General features: G+C 42.7%; 1 protein-coding gene across 1 annotated transcript in view; it reads left to right on the forward strand.

Annotated features, from left to right (window-relative positions):
• ITPR2 (inositol 1,4,5-trisphosphate receptor, type 2) overlaps positions 1-17,241 on the forward strand; it is a 254,914-nt gene that overhangs the window by 203,666 nt on the left and 34,007 nt on the right. Inside the window, exons 47-52 of the mRNA XM_014957035.1 lie at positions 1,952-2,077; positions 5,855-6,030; positions 7,347-7,511; positions 9,629-9,824; positions 11,940-12,032; positions 16,608-16,735. Of these exons, the coding sequence (XP_014812521.1) occupies positions 1,952-2,077; positions 5,855-6,030; positions 7,347-7,511; positions 9,629-9,824; positions 11,940-12,032; positions 16,608-16,735 (884 nt within the window). The remainder of the gene's footprint in view (positions 1-1,951; positions 2,078-5,854; positions 6,031-7,346; positions 7,512-9,628; positions 9,825-11,939; positions 12,033-16,607; positions 16,736-17,241) is intronic.

The following is a 17,241-nucleotide window of genomic DNA, read 5'->3' on the forward strand; positions in this document are numbered from 1 at the left end:
AAGGCCCTGGGCAACCTGGTCTAGTTGGGGGTGTCCCTGCTGACTGCGGGGGGGTCGGACTAGATGGCCTTTGGAGGTCCCTTCCGGCCTGGGCAATTCTATGATTCTATGATGCTATGATGCTATGTTCAACAGCTCCCAGCAGCCGCATGCAGTCGATGGGGAAGGAAGTGAAGAGCAGGATCTATGGTCAGAGCAGCGGGGAGTTTGGATAGTCAAAGCCATATGGTTTAATGTAGCGTCCTTAATCTGATGGAAACATGAACGTTGGTTGCAGTTTTCATAAATGTCAATTCCCAGGCTATCATTTTGGGAGGCAGCGGTGATTTTTCCATGTGAATCCTGTCGGCCCAGGTTCACTTCCCTTGGTGGTGCTGTGAGAACCTATCAGTACTGACAAACTGACCAGAACAGAAGTTGAAAAATAAATTATTTTAGAATAACTCGCTATCTGCACAGTCTGTTTGGGAATAAAAGTCACTATATTGTAGAAAAATTACTCTAGTAACAAAATCATATCTGTGGTTTTTGCTTAAGAAACACAAATGAAAGAGCCCAGCCTTACACTTACATAGGCCAGACCTGCCTAATGCTATAAGCAAAGAAAATTGGTTTATTTTTATTCAGAACAGAAATTTCTCAATTCCTTTCATTGGTGGAATTGCCCACAGGTTTCCATGTGTTTTTTTTTATTTAAAAAGATAATACACGTTGAGGCTCGGTTCATTCTTTAGCCAAGTGCCTGTTAGCGTGCAGTCTGCACTGCTTAAATTGACACATGTCATCTGCAATGGCTCCAAATGCTTAGATCTCAGGAGCCAACCAACAGCATTAGGTTATCACAGTGAAATCTGAATATTTACCTAATCACAATTAAGTTCTATTTAGGCTAAAGCCTGAGACAATCGTACCCAGTCGAAGGAGTCTCCTCTTCATAAAAAGTTAGCAGGGTGCAAGGCAAGTCAAGAATACGTTCTGCCTACTTGCAGCAGGCTCTTAGTACTTTAAAATCTAACTAATAGGAATACATTGTCTTCAAATAAACTTCTCTGGCTAGAAATTTCTTCACACCATTGCACATGGAATCTTGTTTTAAGTGTTCATTTAAACGTATTGTGCAGTCACACGTGTGAAGTGCTTGCCTGGGTCTCGGTACCCTCTGTTCCTAGCCATTTTGCTGAATCGTTTATGTGCCTTTGGATACAAAATCTTAACCCTGTTTTTCCCCATTTCCCTTTTTAGTCTTTTCTAACTAGGTTATAGGGTCTTTGGGATATAGGCTGTTTCTGTGTATTTGTATAGCACTTCACATATGGAGATACTGGCTTCATTTGAGTCCTTTTAAGCTGAGTACAGAGCTGTTTGTCAGCAAGTAACCTTGGACATCTCAGGATCATGCAGGATGTCAGCAGCTTTCATAAAATCAAATCTCAGTCAGACCAAATTTTACCTGTTCCCCAAAGTAGAATGAGATGTATTTAGTTTGACAGAGGTGGGGAAAATACTGCCATTCTGCAACCTTACCTATTCCATCGTTCTTTGAATAAATCTCCAGTGTGCCTGGTCCAAATGGGTCGTCTGGATGACTCATTCTGGGTCTTCTGTTTGGCTGGCATGCAGAGTGCTAAAATCTATTTGCTTGATTTTTTATCTCCATGCACAGAGGCTACATCATCAGAGTCAGAAGAAGACGCCTTCACAAAAGATCCAGTCCTAAAATCTTAGCAGAAGCAAAACTCTGATATATAATTAACTGTATTGAGATCTTTGGATTAAAAGCTGTGCTTGAGACTCTGTTTTATGACAAACATATGTTTAATATTTGTCTATTTTACTTAAAGATCTGCATATTTTCTTCATTAATTTGTATTTTTTAATTCCATTGAGGCCATTACTGGTAAGTTCCTGCCTGCTTTCATTTCATTGATTGCTGGTTTTCTTCCCATTCTAGATAATCCACCCCTCTTTTGGTTCTCCAGACACATCTCTCTGTGGGGGAGCATTTCCTTCAACCTTGCTGTATTCATCAATTTAGCAGTTGCTCTCTTCTACCCCTTTGGAGATGATGGAGATGAAGGCAAGTGGAGTTTGGTTTTATTTTTCCTTTTAATTTTAGATGTTTTCAGTTGTAAGGTAATTGTTATATAAAACTGCATCTTCAGGTGTGCTCACGTCTGCAGAAGCCATGTAGTAACCAGTTACCAGGTGTTGTCTAAAATGTGGTAGTTGATCTTCTGTGTGTCACATCCCATGCAGTGTGAAGTAAGACACTGCTAAACAGAAGATTATCTAGATGATCTGAGCTTATTTTTTTTCATATTGCCATATTGCAGCGTATTACTGCACACATTCAGTTACAGCTTGTGAGTTAAGGAAGGATTCCTAGCAGCAGAGGAACAGAGATTCCTTAGAACTGACCATTTTGAATGACTTACAGTCTAAGAAACATATGGAATGATTTGAAAACTAGCTTGTTGGGTTTTGACTGGTTTGTTTGTTGGGTTGAAAGGACATCATCATTGTTGCAGAGGATAAATGCATTCCATAAAAATATGCTTATAATCTATGGTTCTGTCTCTACTTCATCACAGGAAATATAGCAAATAATAAATTTCATTAAATAAATGCAGCAGGCTAGTGGGAAGCCTCTTTGAATCCAAAACAAGCTTCATTTGGATAAAGGAGACTAAATAATTCAGAATACTGGTAATGGGAGTAGAACCATTCACCTCTGGGTCTCTGATTTGTGTCCAGTCAGTAACGTGACTGAAAGTCACCTCTGCCTGAGGGCACGTGAGCTGGGCTGGTGGAAGCAGTCCAGCTTCTAGTAGATCCGTGTGCTTTTCACAAACACCAGGGTTGGCAGGAGGAGATGTTCCTGTTGGCTGGCTGGACAGAACAGCAGCAGATTAGAGGGTATTATTGGCATGGAGACCCCGTTGCCCATTCACCCTGCGGGGTGGTCTCCTCAGGTCACAGTGCAGGCATCTCCGTGGCCGTGTGAAGGAAAGCTGAGGGGGCTGTGCCATGTCAAAAGGAAGCGTTTGTACTTAATGCTTTCCTGATTGTAAACTGAACAGTCACTGGGAGTGCACACACGCGGGATGGGAGGAGAAATAAGGAGTTAAACCTTTGAAGCTACTAATTTTTAGCTAACCTATACTTGCAGAAATCTTCCGGTCTGCCATCGGTAGGTATTAATAGTTATTTTGAACTGCAGATTTATATATTATTAGTTTCAGTGGCCCCAGTAATCCAGTGATCACGCATTGCAGGATTCCAGTTCCTATTGCTTGTAAAAGCAGAAGCGATTCCTGAGCAATAAGCAGTAGGTGTGGGCAAACAGGATGGGCATCCCTCCCAGCCTCCCCCTCCACCAAAGCCTGATCTCACAGCTGGAGACTGTCTCCCATTTATTAGGAAAAATTTTTTCACCGAAAGGGTTATCAGGCATTGGAATGGGCTGCCCAGGGAGGTGGTTGAGGCACCATCCCTGGAGGTGTTCAAAAGATGGGTTGATGTAGTGCTGGGAGGTATGGTTTAGTGATGATGCTCCTTGTTTGTTGTGTGGGTGTCTATTTTTGTCAGTTAGGTTGACAGTTGGACAAGATGATCTTTAAGGTCCCTTCCAACCTAGAAGATTCTGTGATTCTGTGATTTTTCCCCTTTACCTTGTGTAAATGGCCCCATCCTCGGGTGTCTGAGGTGCCTGGGCTGAGCTCATCATCCCAAGAACATTGCATATCAGTAGATTCCTGCAGTTCTTACATCATGTGACTCCTTGCCTCTGGCGTGCGTGTCTCTACACGTTACCAGTGTGGCTCCTGCAACGTGAAATAGTTTGACCTGCACTAAGGAAAAAGGAAAAATGATTTGTTAGAAAAAAACACTGCATGCTTCGGCCTCACCTTTCAAATCGACTTGGAAGTTGTTTTTTTAGGATCCATTAAAAGTTTCCAAAGCTTGCTGGGGAAGAAACCGACAGAGCTGACCTTGAACCTCCTGCCGAGGATATAAACACTCCTGAACTTTGGAAAAGTTCGGATGCCATCTGAACGTTGAGGCGAGGCTAGGGCCCCCCATCTCATTGTTTTCTAATCCCACCGATGCTGCTCGGCTGTGTATCTGTTGCCAAGGAGCAGGGTTTCTATTGTGAGTCCAGCTAAATTTTCTATTCCCTTCTCCCCTGCCGCTGACCTCTCAGTTCATCTGATAACAATAGAAGTCAGCCTACAAGTGTGACAGTGCCCCGAGATGTGCTTTTTATATCACAGCCACACGGTGTGTTTCCAGGGCTTCAGGCAGAGGAGAGAGGGAAAACAGGGGCATTGCTGGGAGCTCGGGGAGAGCCTGCAGCCAGCGCCTTGCAGAGGGGCTGACACCCAGGGCAGCCGGCGGCTCGCGTGCCTGCAGGAGCTCAGCAGGACCCGGGCCCCGCTGCCACCCCAGAGCAAAGCACAGCCCTGGAGCTGCTCTGGGCAATGCAGATGCTGTTCCTGCCTGAGCCTGGCTGCCTCCCGCTGCAGGAATGGCCTTGCTCCCGCGCGGAGGCGGAGGCTCCTGCCCAGCACCCGCAGCCGGTCGGAGGAACCAGGCTTTTCTGGAACCGCATCATAGGATCATAGAATCATTGAGGTTGGAAGAGACCCTTGGGATCATCGAGTCCAACCATCTCCCCTACTCTACAAAGTCCTCCCCTACACCATGTCCCTCAGCACTGCATCTAAACGGCCCTTAAACACAGCCAGGGATGGTGACTCCACCCCCTCCCTGGGCAGCCTGTTCCAATGCCCGACCACTCTTTCTGTGAAAAATTCCTTCCTAATGTTCAATCTAAACCTCCCCTGTTGGAGCTTGAAGCCATTCCCTCTCGTTCTGTCACTAACTACCTGTGAGAAGAGACCAGCACCAACCTCTCTACAGTGTCCTTTCACGAAGTTGTAGAGAGTGATGAGGTCTCCCCTCAGCCTCCTCTTCCTCACACTAAACAGCCCCAACTCCCTCAGCCGCTCCTCATACGATTTGTTTTCCAGCCCCCTCACCAGCTTCGTTGCCCTCCTCTGCACTCGCTCCAGCACCTCGAGATCTCTCTTGGATTGAGGTGCCCAAAACTGGACACAACACTCGAGGTGTGGCCTCCCCAGTGCTGAGTACAGGGGCACAATCACCTCCCTACTTCTGCTGGTCACACTATTTTTGATACAAGCCAGGATGCCATTGGCTTTCTTGCCCCCCTGGGCACACGGCCGGCTCATATTCAGCCGTTTGTCAACTAGAACCCCCAGGTCTCTTTCCTCCAGGCAGCTCCAGCCACACTTCCCCCAGCCTGTAGCGCTGCAGGGGGTTGTTGTGGCCCAAGTGCAGGACCTTGCACTTGCCCTTGTTGAAACTCATGCCGTTGATCTTGGCCCAGTGATCCAATCTATCTAGGTCCCTCTGTAGGGCTTCCCTATCCTCCTGGGATAGGTGCTGCTGGGGATGGAAAAGGGGATGCTGCAGCGCGGGGCCACTTGCTGCACCAGGACTGGCTGTTTCTGTAGTTGGGTAATGGTGGAATTAGAGTGGAGGAGCCCTAACGATCCCTGCAGAAGGGAGCTGGGTGCTGATGAGGAGCTTGCTCGAGGAGAAGGGTAAATTACCTCATCTCAGAGCACTCCTTGGATTTTATTACCTGTGCAAAAATCAACAATACTACGATAATAATAGTTCTTGCTGCAGTGAGGTTGTGGTCAGCAGTTGTGACGCATGAATCACGCGACATCGGCAAAGGAGTCGATCTTTTGGATCTGTTTCTTGGTGAGAAATGGGCTCCCCAAAGATGCCTTTCTCAACTCTTCCTTTCTCCTCTCTGCAGGCACGCTCTCGCCGTTGTTCTCCCTCCTCCTGTGGATAGCAGTGGCGTTCTGCACAGCAATGCTGTTTTTCATCTCCAAACCTGTTGGTATTCGACCCTTTTTGGTGTCTGTCATTCTCAGGTCTATATACACGATAGGGCTGGGCCCTACCTTGATACTTCTTGGTGCTGCTAATGTAAGTACTGTAAATAGCAAGCAGAATTTCCCTTTCAGCAGAAGCAGAGATATTAAGCATCTCCTATTAAAAAAAAGCCCTTGATTAGAGCTGTGAGAAGAACTTCTTTTTCTGGTTCACTGGTTAAGCCAAAAAAATAAATCATTTTCACTCATCCTGAAACAGCAGCATCAGCAAAGTGGGAAGCTAAGAAAACAAGCTGTTTTGGTTTTGTGCATATGCAAATACTTTAAAAATAAAAACAATATGAAATTTAAAGAAATATTGCCAATTAAGAGGAATCAAATTTACAGTTTCTGATGTTAAAAGATTAATTTTCTCTACCAATATGCTCAGCAGAACTGACACAAATTCACTTGTCAGCTTAAATCTCTATTTTTGAGAAGAAAAACATTTTCAAAATTAAAAATTCTCTCAGCCCTTTTCCAGATTTCTTAACTTACATCTATGTTGGCATGCTTACTGAGCTTGGTGAGATAGACAGTCATGCTCCTAAGTCGTCTGTGTAGATTTCTGTCTGATTGCTACTCTCACTTCAGCACCAGGCAGCAAAGCACAGGGCTGTTTGCCACCAGTTCTGTGGGGATTTCACAGACTTAAAGCTACCCAGTCAAAGGTAAAGGCAATTAAGCTGTGCTTGCCTATGCCAAATTTGTGAAAGAAAAAAATGTGTTGGGTCCTCATTGCTTGTCCTGGACTTCCAAACAGATGAGGTTAGCCCCTTTGGCATTTACTTCTGCCCCACTGTTCACACGCAGGCAAAGCTTAGGAGCAATGGAGAAGCTGATGGTGTTGCTTAAACGCTATATTTCAAAAATGCCCCCATTATTATTTTATTTTATTTTTTTTTAGGGATTTTAAATTGAGAAATATGATCTGAAGGAAATAGTAGAGCTCACACACACACCCAACACACTTTCTGTTGTGTTACTATTGTTCTCCTCATAGTAGCACGCCTAGCTGCTCTTACATAGTCTTGGGTCTAAACTCAAAATTATTAGGAATCCATTCCCAGTTGGTTTTTTAATGCCTTATGACGTTAATCCCTACAAACTAACGTTACAGAATATATCACAATGTAATGAGGCATGGTGTGGTGTTAGAGGGGTGATGCACTTCCCCTTACTCTCATGGGCTCTGTTCCTAGTGTGACTTGAGAGTTCAACTTCTCTCATTTGACTCCAGATATCTAAAAGTTGATCATTTAGTCAAAGTAACCTAACTAGACTTTGTGTGCTGCAACAATGCAAACAATAAATAATGGGATTTTTTTTTTTTTGGATGGAATGAACCTAGCCTTTGTTTTGCCCCGACAGCTTTGTAACAAAATAGTGTTTCTGGTGAGCTTTGTTGGGAACCGTGGAACTTTCACCCGTGGCTACAGAGCAGTCATCATGGACATGGCTTTTCTCTATCACGTAGCGTATGTCCTGGTCTGCATGCTGGGCCTCTGCGTGCATGAATTCTTCTATAGTTTCCTGGTAAGTATGTACTTCTGTGGAGGGGAAAGCTTTGCAAAAATAGAAAATACCGTTACCCGTGCAGCTGTCTTCAATTTCTTCCTGACAATCAAGCCAAATCATGTGTATTTTTAGCATGCTGTTGTGTTGCTGCCCCTTAGGAGCTGCTGTTTTCATTAGAACCTGTTTCTGTTAGGACTTATCTGTTTTAGAATTGAAAGTTTGCTCATTTCTTTTCAGATAATCATCCTCTAGCCTACTCCTTTCTCCCATGTTTCCCCAGGATATGTATATTCTGTGTGCATTGTTCCAGGAGTTGTCCGCTGGTGTGTGCGGCGTATTTATACCAAAGGATCCCATTCCTCAGTTCATCTGGCAGCCCTAATAAAAATAAATAAATATATATTCCTTGGGAAATAGGGACGGCATGCCTCTAGTGTAGCAGGAAGATTCATCACTTTAAATGTATCCTGCTTTCATTTTCTTTTGTTGCCATTATCCAGATGGAATGCCTTTTTATAATGTGATACAGGTGCAATGAAAATGAATCATACAAAATTATGCTAAACTCAGCTAACTGCTCCCTTCATGCTGAATAGCACTAAAAAGGTGTTTCACTGCTCTTGTTTTTTAATCCTTTTGCTTTATACCGGAGCATGTGAAACTTGTAGGGAGACTGACTAAATTGTGGTCATTTACATGGATTCACTTTCCTGTTGCATTTGTCTCAGCTTCCTGAGGAGCAGTGAGCTCCCAGCATTTCACAAAGGTGTGTTAAGCACACAAACTGTTCAGGAGTTCAGTCCTTACCCCAGTAGAGCTCCTGTTGAAGTCAGGTTTTCCAGATCTTGACATTTAAGTCAGCTTCAAAGTCAGGGCAGTTTTCAAATGAGCCAAGATTTTGTGACTGTAGCTGCAGGACACTTTTCAAATGAATGTTACTTTCCTGCTTAAAAAAGGCACAGCAAACTATCTGTTACTCCTTTAGCGAGTAAGGTGATGTCTACCTTAAAATATTTTCCAAAATGCCAAGTAATTTCAGAAATGTTTGATGTATTCATTTATTTCACTGACTGCTATTGACAAATGCCCATGATTCATGGCTGTTACAATTGTCCATGTTCCCAACTTACTTCCAGGTGTTCACTTTGTAGTGGAAATATTTTAAACTCTAATATTTTTTCCTCATTTTAAACTTTGTCTTATACAGAATGAACGATAACTGTCTTTTCTCTTTCTTCCTTTGTTATCAATTGTTTCACAAGGCTGTGGATTTCAGATCTCGTGGATTGTGACTAGTACCTTCTTCTGTAGACTATTCTGATAAATCGTAGTGTGTCACTTTGTATCTATAATCTGTGAGTTTTGAAGTGGAAATACATACATTATAGATAAGGTCCAAAGCGCTATAGAACATCAATAGAACTGCAAGAGAAAAAAAGCTGTAGTTTCTTGAAAAACTCTTAGCACATATAATTGCTATTTTAGGTCTTTGACATTTAAAGCAGTATTGTCTTAATGTATGCTTTTCTTTAAAGTTTAATACCAGGAAAGCATGTAGTGCAGAGTAAAGAAGAATAGAGGTTTCTACTTTTATACAAACAGTGCAATGAAATTCACTTTGTCCTAAAAAGAGATGGCCCCAATCCTTGTACGTGTGAGTGACTTTTAAATGATGCTACAAGTTCAAAGAAGCAGTTTCACAGATATGCAATTACTTGCATATGAGTGCATTTTTGAGTTGCAGCCCATGCATGTTTATCAGATGGGAAATAATATGAAAAATTAATTTGTAGGTGTAGATCCACAGTGTGAAAGCACTGTTTTTTCCTTTTAATTTAGGCTAATTTTGAACATGGGTAAGCAATGGATCTTGTCTGGGTCAGGCTCATATATAATGTCTTCTTTGTAGCTTTGTATTTTGCTATAATATCTCTTAAACTTTTAAGTTCTGTGCTAAATTCCTCCTATAAGCATGCCCAGCTTCCACTGAAATCGATGTGAATTATGTGTTCATGAAGCTGAGAATTTGGAACGTGGCTAGATGTATGTTCCAGTAGTTCAGATTGTTTTCCTGTGTAGCGTCTATATATTGCCTCATTTGTATTCATTTTTCCTTTACTCTCTGCTTTTCCCAGCTGTTTGATCTGGTGTACAGAGAGGAGACATTGCTAAATGTGATAAAAAGTGTTACCCGGAATGGTCGTTCCATTATCCTCACTGCAGTGCTAGCACTCATCCTGGTTTACCTCTTTTCCATCATTGGCTTCCTCTTCTTGAAAGATGACTTTATCATGGAGGTCGACAGGTTGAAAATCAGGACCCCTGCTGCAGGTATTGGTTTTTATATTAAAATTTGCTTCTGACATACACCTTTTCCATCTACCTAGCCTAACTTTCATCTAAGGAAATAGTATTTTTTTTATTTGTATCTATGGGAGCAGAACTAACTCCATAGACCTTAGGACTCAATTACTCTCCGGCTAAAATTTAATGTGTATAGGGTTGTTTTAGATTAGACTTACCTGTTGAAATTATAAAATCTAACGGTCACATTTAATTTATTATGTTTTCTTTTCAAATTTGTGCTAATGTAAAAAAAAAATATTTCCACATTTCCTAAGTATTTGGTAAGAGGAACTCCAAATGAATTCTCTTGGTTCTCATCCCAACTTAAAAGCAGCTCATAGCATTTTCTGTGTAACTGCATGAGGCATGTAATCTTAATGTGTTCAGGAGATGTATTCATTTGATTACTTTTTAAGCTTCATCCAGCAGAAATTTATTACAGAGTCCACACTTCTGCTGATAGGAGATTTCCTGGAGCACCTTTTAATTCAGTGTGTATTTTATGAACATCACTGTTAGCGTATAATCCTGGCTTTAGTAAAATCATTGGGAGGTTTATAACCAGTTTTAAAAAGGTGAGGATTTCAGCTTTCTGAAATGAGAGATTTTACCAATATGGATAGAGAGTTACAAACTTGCTCTGCTAGAAAAAAGCCAGGGCTGGTCTGTTGAGACCTTTGTAATGTGCTGCCAACCAGCCTGCTGGGAGCACGGGCAGAGAAGAAACTGTCTGCACAGAATAGCTTGTGATTAATTTAACAGAGTACAACGCATGGAGTCCATCCTGGACTGTGTGCACGCAGTGTTTGACACATTTTTTCCTAAATTTATCACTCAGTGTTTGACACATTTTTTCCTAAATTTATTATTTCAAATAACAAATCTAAAGCACACACAAACAAGGAAGAGGTCATTCAGATCTTGTGGGCATGGGGTACCCATGTAGCTGTTTCGGTCCCATATGATAAAAAAAGAACCTGACCAGTTTCTTTAAAACACCTTGGGTTTTCTTTTTGCCACTGATCATTTTAAACAGGCTAGGTTGGCTTATATTTGACTTAACCATTCATTTTTGGGACAGAAGTTATGATGTGAAGTTTGACTTTGAAAGGTACTTGTGACCATCGTGGAAGAATGGCTGCGAGGCTCCATGCAGCTCTGCTCTGCTCCAGTGCAGTAGTTCCTGTGTGTTTGGGTTTCTTCTGTTGACTTCTTGGCAGATTTTTGTCATGTGAGCATATTCTTGCTGGCTTTATACATTGCCATTCCTGATCAAAAACTCATCAAGAAAATATGCTGACGATATACTGATGGAACACTATGCATTGCAAGACAAGTGTTTAAATTTTTTTCGTTATAAAGTAGCACAAAGGGAAAGTCAGAGTGGTGTTTTCTGTTTACACAGATTATCCTAGGCTGTTACTTTGGTTGTATGATTATGCCTTCATTTTTTTCTCCTTGAACTTGTTTGTATTTCTGATTTGAAATGCAGAAAATTGTTGAAGATGCACAAGAGAAAATTGGCTTGATAAAATCAAGCTGATGTACACATTTACCCACTTTGGGAATGTTAAATTAGTGTTTTACACAAACCCATACATATTTACAAATGAGTACCAAACTGTGTTATAATCCTTGAAGACTCTTAAATATTCTACATTCAGGATAACTGAACATCAGCTTGGTGTCCTTCTTGTCAGCTGTTGTGAATAATTTATCTAATGGTTTTAAAGCTGACATTATTTTCATATCTGACAGTTGTTTCTTGCTTTGAATATATTTTGTTCTAACCAGAAGTAGCAGCATTTGATGTGGATTCATTAATTTCAGGAGATGAAATGGGAATAGTTGTGATATACAGTAAATATAAAACTGTGGTTTTGTTCCTTGTGATTGCTTTGAGCTGTTGAGACAGACTGTTTGAGGAAGGAGGAATCGGTGGTATAATTTGTTCTGCTTTTTCTACTCAACTTTTCAACTTAGTGATTCATTTCTAGAAAATAATGGTTTAAAACTTAGTATCAATGTAGTATCTGTCTTTTTTTTCAATAGTATCAATGTAGTATCTGTCTTTTTTTCAATATTCTGCTTTTTCCACAGATATTGGTGCAGTCCCCACTACAACCCTCACGTCGATGATGGGAGCCTGTGCAAAAGAGAACTGTTCCACAAGCATCCCGATTATTAATCCAGGTTAGTACCAAAGTTCCCCCAAACTGATGATCAATTAGGACTGAGGGACCTGTGTGTTATTATTGCAGAGACTTTTGCTGCTGTGAGAAGTGATGATCGATGTGGTAAGTCAGAAGTACAAGGCTTCAAGCTTGGTTTGCAACTTGCCTTTAATGCGATTGCTCCCCACACCTGATTATCCAATTGCAGTGACATTAATTTTGTTATTATTCCCACACCTGATTTCCAATTGCAGTGACATTAATTTTGTTATTAAAAGAGCTTGCTGGATCATTATCCTTGAAACATACAGGTTGCTTCTTTACAACTGACTTTGCTGGGAGAAAAAGCTTGCTGCTTGTCTGCAGCATCCTCACCTGCACACACTGAGCCACTATTAGATCCAGTTAGGGCCACGTAAGTTGATGTCAGTGGCGCAGCCTGTATCAGCAAGCTTTTGTGTGTACTTTTTACATACAGCTAAGCTAAGTTTGTAGTGTAGCCAGAAGACCTAGGAGCCCAGATCCAGGATGAAGTTACTATGTCTTAATGAGTTACTGTGGCTCCCTCTGTGCCTTCTTGGCTTGTGGCAAGTGACAGTTCTGGTTCAGCAGATGAGCCCACCTGGTTTTACTTTGATAGCTGCCTTAAGAAGCTGACTTATATGTCCAAAGGACTCTGTCGGCTTTAAATATGCTCAGTTAAAATAAAAGGTCTGAGCAGTGTGTCCTGCTGGGGACAGTTACCAGATATTGGGTCAGGAAGGAATTTTTCCTAGATCCAGCTGGCAGAGTGCGTTGCCCTCTTCTGTAGTTTGAGGCTACAAGGGTCACTTGGGAGTTTTGTTGGCCAAATGCACTGCTAGACAGAGACCTTTGGTGGTGGTGCTACTCCATCTTTCCTACTCTCTTCCTGGGGCACAGTCCAGTTGTGCTTGGTCTTTCAGTACATACGTTAAGTTTGTTCTAGTGTCTTGTGGCCTCTACAGTGTGGCTGTTTGCACAATGCATGGTCTATAGGCTTCAAATGTTTACTACTACAGTTGCCTGTGGTTGCTGGGGGCTGAAATTGAGGGCATAAGTGGTTCCTTCTTATCCTGTGTTCTAGTATAATGCTGTTTCATGTATTTTGTTCTTCCACTATTAATTTTTGAGGTTTTAGGATCAAGGGTTTCAGGGAGAGGGCTATAAAAGTAGGTTTCTTCTCCCCAGATGGTGTGAACAGGTCTCATAAACAACATGGGAAGCTGTCTGAGTAAATAGAGAAAACAGTCTAAGAACTATTGGCAAAGCTGCTGCATTCAAAGAGTAATCAATCAGTCAAAAGAAATGCAGCTTTTGCCAAGCTCCTTAAGTGATAGAAATCTCACATTTCTTATTGTTTGGATACTGTTTCTTTAAAATTAAACAATAACGAAAGGGAGCTGTACAAAACATCTAAGTGCACTGTCACTTAATCTTGGAGAATTGTAATTTATTCTAGTAACACTAAAAAAACAACATTCAGCAAGAACAGTTTTGCTCATATTAGTCAGTGAATCACCTCTCAAAAAGTACTGCTCTGCCTTCTGTCTTCTGCTGGGACACATCTCCCTTCTGGCAAAAGCGTGAACATGATGGAATGCAAAGGCCTGAGATTTGGTGGGATTCACGTTGTAGCAGCATGAAGAAGTACACAGCTGTCTGTAAGAAACATAAAATGTTGTCAATAGTGTCTCAGGTTCCAGAGTGGAGACATAAGTACGTTGGTTTTTTGGATCAGATCACTGCTAATCATTTTTTCTGGTGAGTCTGTGCTTCTACCTCGAGTTTCACTGGTTGGACGTGTGCTCAGTCATTGCTCGTGTGAGTGCAGGAGTTAAATTGGGAGCCAGTCTGCTCTGCTCAGAGAGCATCCCTCGTCAGCATAAAATTGTTTTGTTCATCCCCCTTGCCATCTCCCACCCTTCGCTCCAGTGGCACTTCCATATCACTTAAGACTTTGCCTGGTGAAGCACTTAATGACTTACAGGAACTTCACATCCTACACTACAGGGCTCTTTGTGCTTTGTAGCCCACAAAGACCCCGTGCTAGAAAACTGCACAGATACTTGTTTGTGAAAGGAGACATTTTCAAAGACTCATTCCACTCCCAAGTCTGGTACCACTCTGTGCAGGTTCAACTAGACCCACGTGTCCTCTCATGCCTATGCTTGTTGGAGGTCAGGCCCAGGAGCCAGGTAGCTGGGGGCCATCAGTTGAGGATCTTTGAAGTAAACCTTCCTATCATCCCACTTAGTGCCCTGTGATTAACATTGGGGGGTTGTCTTAGTGCTTCACCTGCGTTACCTTTGAATTAAACTTAATCAGAAGACAACCTACCTAATGGTGTCTAGCCACTAATGGGCTGCTCACCAGGCTGGAACTGCAAATAAGACCCTCTGAACCTCAATTAGTGTCAACAGTGGGACCTTAGCAAGGTTTCACTCCACAGATCCACTCCTTTTGATAGTGTGGGCATAGTCTGTGTCGACGGGGGCTGAGTCTGGGTTATGAGTGCTGCTGAGCACCAGGGCAAAGCAGCTGGGGCAGAACATGTGCCCATAGGGTCATCTGGCTCCCAGATTGAAGGTAGCTCTTGTTGCTCCACATCTGGGAGTGGAAGTAGGGTAAACACATGGGTGTCTGTACGCTCCCTACAGCCTACATCGCTGCACCGGAGGTTTCTGCCAACTTCAGGCTGTCTGCTGTCTGATTCTTTGACAAAGAGCAACCTGAGCTTGCTTTTCTGCGGTGTGGGATGCTGATTTTCTCTGTTGTAAGATGTGCTAGTCAGCTGAGGAGTGGTATATGGTGTCTCTCTGAAGCATGGGCTTGCTCTGAATTTGCATCTTGGAATTTGCATCTCTCACAACGCGGGGAGCTGCGAGGTTGGGTTTCTAGCAGATAACTCTCTCTGGTGTTGTGCCTTCCAGTTTGTAGCCCTGGTTTATCCTTGTCACGCACCAGAATCTGACTGTCTGCAGTGTCCAGCACCTGACCCTGGTCTTGTGAACAGTGGAAACCTTGTTCTTGTATAAAGGTTTTAGGTTTGTCTTGTGGATGGTCATCTTCTCAAGCACAGATACTAGCTCCAAAGAAATTGGTGGAGTTATGTTTGGAAGGAGGAAGTAAAGGCAGGGTACAAAAGCAGAACAGTTTAATTGGTATGACTAAGATCACAGTGCTAATAAAAAATTTCCAGATTTGATAAAGTTTCAGTCCTTTCAGTTTCAATATTTAAGCATTTTTGTAAAAAATCAGGAGTTACTAGTGGTAGTCTCTGTAATGACTGTAGTTGAACAGGGAAGTGTATCCTTACGTCTGCTTTTGCTTTCCTTCTTACTCAGAATTCCTTCATTCAGGAGTTCTTTCTTATTTAATTTGCTTGTGTAGCAACAGCAGTGGTAGCAAAGGCCACAGACACCAGCCCCATTCTGCAATACCAATTGTGTACACCTCCACTCGGGAACCCATGTTTTAAACCCAAATGGCTTTTCTGTAATGTGAGCGATTTCAGTCAATTCCGTTGATCCCAGTCTGTCTCAGTGCCCCAGATGTGGTGGTCTGGGGCTGTCAAATGTGCTGTTTCAGTTAACTATCACAGCAGGATGTTGTTATTTATTAAACCACGTTACAATAAGTGCATGAAGCAAACCAAGTGAGAGTTGCTGCCTTCACTGCTCGAGCAAACGTGTCCCCAAAGAGAAAGGAAGGCAGGAGAAACAGCAGCCCCAGTCCTGACCCTTCGGTGCAAGCCAGCAGGACACAGGGAACAGCTCAAGCAGGGTTCTTCAAAAGGAGGCACAGCGTGGGGGTGAGGGCACGGGGGGAGGAATTTTGGCCGGGGCAGATGAAGTCCCCCCAGGGACTGGTGTTCCAGCCCAGCTCCTCTGCACGTTCCAGCACCTCCTGCACAATAGTACCCTCTGTGGCTCAGCCAAAACCAGGCAGCAGCTCTGCAGCAGAGGTAAGAATAGAATCCAAGTTTTCAAGCTGAGGTCAAGGACAGTCTTTCATTTAATGTATATCAGACCTGTGCTTGAGCACGTGTGCTGGTGGAAAGGTCGTGGACAAATTTTCTCGCATAAAAAGCCAGCCCCTCCTTAATGATTTGAAGCACTGACATGACTTGGCTTGTGCATGAGTAGGTAGAGAAGTGATTTCACTGGAAGACAATCCTTTTACCAATGTGCTTCTAATTCTGTGTTTATATTGCTCCTCCTCTGTGTGTCAGCTGCACACTCAGTGACAGAGCAGTCGTACTGAAACCAGCGGGAGCACTCGCAAGGAGAAGGGGTGCTCCCGTGGACAGAGGTGGCAGCTCTGGGTCATTAGTTACTGGTAGGAGAACTGCTTGGGATTTTCTCTGTCTCTCTTCTAAGCACTCCTGACGTGCCTAAAGACGTCACCAGCGGCGCTCTGCCAATGGATAGGGATGATGAGTGAAATCCTGGCCAAAGAATATGAAAGGCAGATGTGTGGGGCGGTTTCTTTCTCTAACAGTGCATTGGGGCTTGATCTGATGAGTGATGGTTAGATTCTGTGATTGCTAAAGCTGCTGCTCTCCTGTTTGCAGGTGAAGAGGAGGAGGATGGAATAGAAAGGACCTGTGACACCCTGCTCATGTGCATTGTGACTGTATTGAACCAAGGCCTGCGAAATGGTGGTGGTGTGGGAGACGTGCTCAGGAAGCCTTCCAAAGATGTAAGTGTTTTGGCTGAGGAAAGGCATTACTCCCTGTGCATCTCATGAATGCCAAAGTAAATTTTTGGAGGTTGTAGACAGTATTTGTATCTAGTCTGCTCTAATGTCACACAGCGAATTTATCCATGTAATTTTTACATCCCAGATGGAATATTTAATGGGAAGTGGTAAGCTTGGTGCAATGATGATATTTGAGGAAAGGAAGTCCAGGTAGCAGATTTTCCTTCTAGAAAACTGAAGCATATTGTCACCTTCCAAGCACTGCTAAGAAGTGTCTCTGCATTGGATCAGCCTTGTGTTACACTAGGAATTATAAATGCAGACTTTCGAAAGGGATTGATGAGTGTATGTCAAGACCCTCCACTGTAATACACAAGGTGTATTTTTAACTGAAATTCAGCCTGGCATTTGCCCTGGAATAGGTCCTATTGTTTACTTGTACTCAACCAGCATCGAAGTCAAAAGAGAATTTCATATATTGTGGTATATGTCCTCTTCCAGAAGAT

This window comes from Calidris pugnax, unplaced genomic scaffold (genome assembly GCF_001431845.1).
Source record: "Calidris pugnax isolate Ruff unplaced genomic scaffold, ASM143184v1 scaffold189, whole genome shotgun sequence".
In the NCBI taxonomy this organism is placed as follows: Eukaryota; Metazoa; Chordata; class Aves; order Charadriiformes; family Scolopacidae; genus Calidris; species Calidris pugnax.